The 4133-nt window shown below is 36.3% G+C and overlaps 1 protein-coding gene across 7 annotated transcripts in view; it reads left to right on the plus strand.

The window, feature by feature from the left end:
* The window catches only part of LOC105304012 (protocadherin-11 X-linked), a 751649-nt gene extending 749706 nt beyond the window's left edge, over window positions 1–1943 (plus strand). For 5 of the 7 annotated variants that reach the window (XM_011377909.1, XM_011377910.1, XM_011377911.1 and 2 more), the window contains one exon: window positions 1297–1943. In XM_011377909.1, coding sequence (XP_011376211.1) covers window positions 1297–1943 — 647 coding nt within the window. The remainder of the gene's footprint in view (window positions 1–1296) is intronic. The other 2 variants (XM_023521954.1, XM_023521956.1) reach the window with 2 other exon arrangements.
* The last annotated feature ends 2190 nt before the right edge of the window (window positions 1944–4133 follow it).

The raw sequence follows: 4133 nt of genomic DNA on the forward strand, positions 1-4133 counted from the left end.
TGCAGCCAGCCAGCCATGGGGAGCCCATAACCCTCCCAGGCTCTACTGTTCAGGGAACTGTTCAGGGAACTTGCAGCACGCTCCTTCTTCTCTTCCCCTCCTCCTGCAGGGAGCTCCAGAGACTTGGAGAGGTAGCCTCAGTCTTGGCAGTGGTCACCGAGATTCCCCTGGGGCTCCGTGGGGCTGGATCTTGGAGGGTATGGGGGTAGGGCCCTTTGGGTTTGAGGCTGGGGACTGCAGCCCAGCCTTGGCTTTGGAACCGGGGCCGTTGGAAATCAACTATCGTTCCTCTGCTGTCCAGTTCCGCCTCTCTGCTCTCTGCCCTGATGACTGGGCCCTGTTGCCAGCCGCCAAGTCCTGGCACTTCCAGGCAGGGCTGATCAGGGATGTCACCACACCTTCCCTTCTCCCTCTCATCCTACAAGGATCTCTCTTGGCTGAGAGAGGCAGCTTCTTTATTTTTTCCAGTCTACCACCCGACATCCGAGGTTCTGACCTGTGGTAGGTCTTATGTGCTGATCCCATGCTCAGACGTGCTGGTGTGCAGATTGGGTATTTTTTGTTCAGTTTTATATGTTCTTATTATCGTTTCAAAGGAGAGATCTGAGGACGTCTATCACTCCGCCATGTTTTTTGCTATGTCAAAAGTATTATAGTTTAATGTTAAGTAGTTAATATTTATAGTTTATTATGTTGCTAAACTGATTTGTCATGATTTCAGAGAGTGAGGAATACATGAATCAATTATCCTTGAAATAATTATAGCTATAGTTCATTCTTGAAACTAAAAGATATCTTTGAGTTTAATAAACTTTTTCCAAATTAATCTAATTTATATTCAGATTTATTTTCAGATTAATTAATTAGATTTGTAATTAAATGGTTAGCTATAATTGGTTAGTTCATTATATGTTTATGACTGGTTTTTCCATTCATTTTACTCATGTTCTTTCTTTGTGTTAGTTAAGAGCCATATTTCAACTGACTCTTATGTATGGATCAATGACCACCATAGTTTCCATTTATAGTCACAAACGCAATTAAAATATCTACATTTGGGAGAAAAATCCAAAGCATCCTAATTATAAAAGGGAGTCCCCATCCACCCACTTCTGGTTATTTTTGTTTCTCTAGGAATTATTTCTCAACAAACCAAGTCCCAAATTAAAATATTAGAAGTCTCTGATGTGTTTATATAGAGATTTTTAACTTCCTGTTACAATATGTTGGTCTTAAGTAGTCAATAAAATATATCTTTGAAATAAAAATTTTATCCTTTCTTTCTCACCCTAACAGCTGCAGAAATAACTGTTCAGCCAACTGTAGAAGAGGCCTCTGACAACTGCACTCAAGAATGTCTTATCTTGGGTCATTCTGATGCCTGCTGGATGCCAACTTCTCTAACCCATGTCAGCCCTGCACATACACAGGCCTCTGCTCACTGCTGCAGCCCTCCAGTGACACAGACCATTGCTCTCTGCCACAGTCCTCCAGTGACCCAGGCTATCACACTGTGCCACAGTCCTCCACCAGCACAAGGCTCTGTTCTCCACCACAGTCCTCCTCTAGCACAGGCTACTGGTCTTCGCCACAGTCCCCCACCAGCACAGGCCTCAGCCCTCAGTTACAGCCCTCCCCTGGCACAGGCTGCTGCAATCCACCACAGCCCTCTTCTGCCACAGGCTGCTGCCCTCCATCATAGCCCTGCACAGCCACCAACAGTTTTGCAGCAACGTTGGGGGCAAGGTGCCGAAACTGAAGGACTACTTTCTCTTGATCAGGGAGTGCAAGGTAGTACAAGATCACAGTTTTACACTATGTCTGAAAGACTTCATCTTAGTGATGATTCAATTAAAGTCATTCCCTTGAAAACCGTCACTCTAGGCCAACAGGCCAGACCTTCTAGGGGTGATTCTCCCATTATGGAAGAACATCCCTTATAAAGCTACAATGGTTAATTCACATTTTTCAATAAGATATATATAATCAAAACTTAAGATTCAATTTCAACAAATATTCCAAATTACTAGGTTTGTAAATAGGTATGTAAATACAAACCAATACCTGAATAAACTCTAGAGCTAGACCCTTAGTCAAAAATTACAAAATAATTTTACAATTTATTTAATTCAGAATGTGTATTAAAAAATAAATTGAAAAATTCACACCCCTTTGTACAGAAAGGCTTATTATGATAGATATTAATATTAATGTATATTATTTCTGATGCACTATAATTTTTTAAAAATTTGTTTTTACCAAAATGTGCAATATTACTGATATTTTCTATTCTGATGTTTGTAGACCTAGTAGGTAACAAATGGAAAACTAGCAAATATCTAATTTTCCAAGAGTACCTTTAAACTTTTTCTTAGATAACATTAGAAAGTATAAGTATAGTAACATTTTCATTTGTCTTTTTGGTTATTTATTGTTTGTCTCCAGTTTATTATTATTAGTGTTTGTACAAAATGCACAATAGGGAGTGTAAATATCTCTTATATTTTTCTCTGTCTTTTTTATGTATTCTACTTTTATTTTCAAGACTGTATTATTGATAGAACTTGTATATACATTTTCAGTAAATAATATATATAAACTGTACATATTTATGCCCATAACCTATTCTCTACTCTTTAGTAGAGTTCGAGACACTGAAGTGCAATAACTGTGCCCAAATTAGGCAACTATTTGCTAAAAAGGGCCTCTTTTTCCTTAAATTTAATTTTGTAATTTAGAGTAAAATGCGTCAGAAATCATATTGTTTCTGCGATTTTAAGCCTGTATTCCATTATTAATTGGGTCTTTTATCTTCTGGAATTTGTATAGCAGCCTAGAAAATCACAAGAAAGGTGGATGAATTTAACGTATGATTCATTTACAGCTATGACTGTAAAATGCTATTTTTTTAGAGAATATCAGGAAGATTTACTGTTAATATGACAGCTGCATAGGCTAATACCAAAAGTTGTTCAGTAAAAAAAAATTAATTAATATGACAGTAGATAAAACTACATACTAAACCTATAAGACGAAGGGTTTTTACTCATTCTAGCTCAACTTACTGAAGAAAACCACTGATAACAAGATGAGTCAGGAAGGAACTTTTAAGAAATGTAATTACAAATCTACATCAATGATGTTACAGTATAGAAATTTAAGGAGATGTGCAGAGGGAGAAATGAGGTTCATGACTGCTTCTTGGGGTAAATAAGAAATACCCCAATAACATACAAAAAAAAACCAAAACAAAACAGCAAAACCTCATATGAAAACAAAATATGTCCTTATAAGCAAAGAATACGGTAGTATTCCTAGGGAACATTAGTTTCCTTCTGTTGACTGTTCTTTATTTTCTTTTTTGTCCTCTTAACTGGCCATGATCTTCTACGTGCACATTTCACCAGTTTACAGAAACATCACCAACTTAATTTTCCTCCATAGCAAAACCGAGAAAATGTCTTGTTTCAGTATTACACTAAACCAGGAGACAATTGATGTTTTAATTGGGGAAGGGGTGGTGGGGGGGCGGTATTTCTTGTTGATTAAATTAGATGTAGACTTTGTAATGTGTAACTTGAAGATATGTAATTTATGATTAAACTGTGTGTAAATGTTGTAATATAAACTGTGGTAAATGTACAATTTCATTGGTTAAGGTTTCCACTGAATGTTGAGAAAGCTTCTCTTCTTGTGCCCAGCAGGTTACGTAGCGTTTTGAGAATATATTTTTCCCATTGTGAAGCTCTTTAAATCATATTTGAGTTGGTGTGTAGAATAGCATCTTAACTTTTCACTACAAGAGTTTAATTAGTGAAATTTCAAATTAATTAGTATTATTAATATATTTTTCTCCGTTGCGTTTGTTAATGTTTAAAGGGATTTGAAGCATACTGGTACTTCAGGTATATGTAAATCCTAAAGGACTGATGATGTTTGAAAGTTTATTGAAATATAACTATGTATATGTGTTAATATTATTATTGATATTGTTGATGATGAAGATTTTAAAACTGGGTATGATAAAGAAACCCAGAATGACAAAATCAGAGCTTCCAGTAGACTTTAGAATATTTTTTTTCTAAAATCTTACAAAGATAATGTGAGAATTTTTTCTTTGATTTTAGTTATTT

The sequence above is a fragment of the Pteropus vampyrus genome, unplaced genomic scaffold (genome assembly GCF_000151845.1).
Source record: "Pteropus vampyrus isolate Shadow unplaced genomic scaffold, Pvam_2.0 Scaffold325, whole genome shotgun sequence".
Taxonomy (NCBI): Eukaryota; Metazoa; Chordata; class Mammalia; order Chiroptera; family Pteropodidae; genus Pteropus; species Pteropus vampyrus.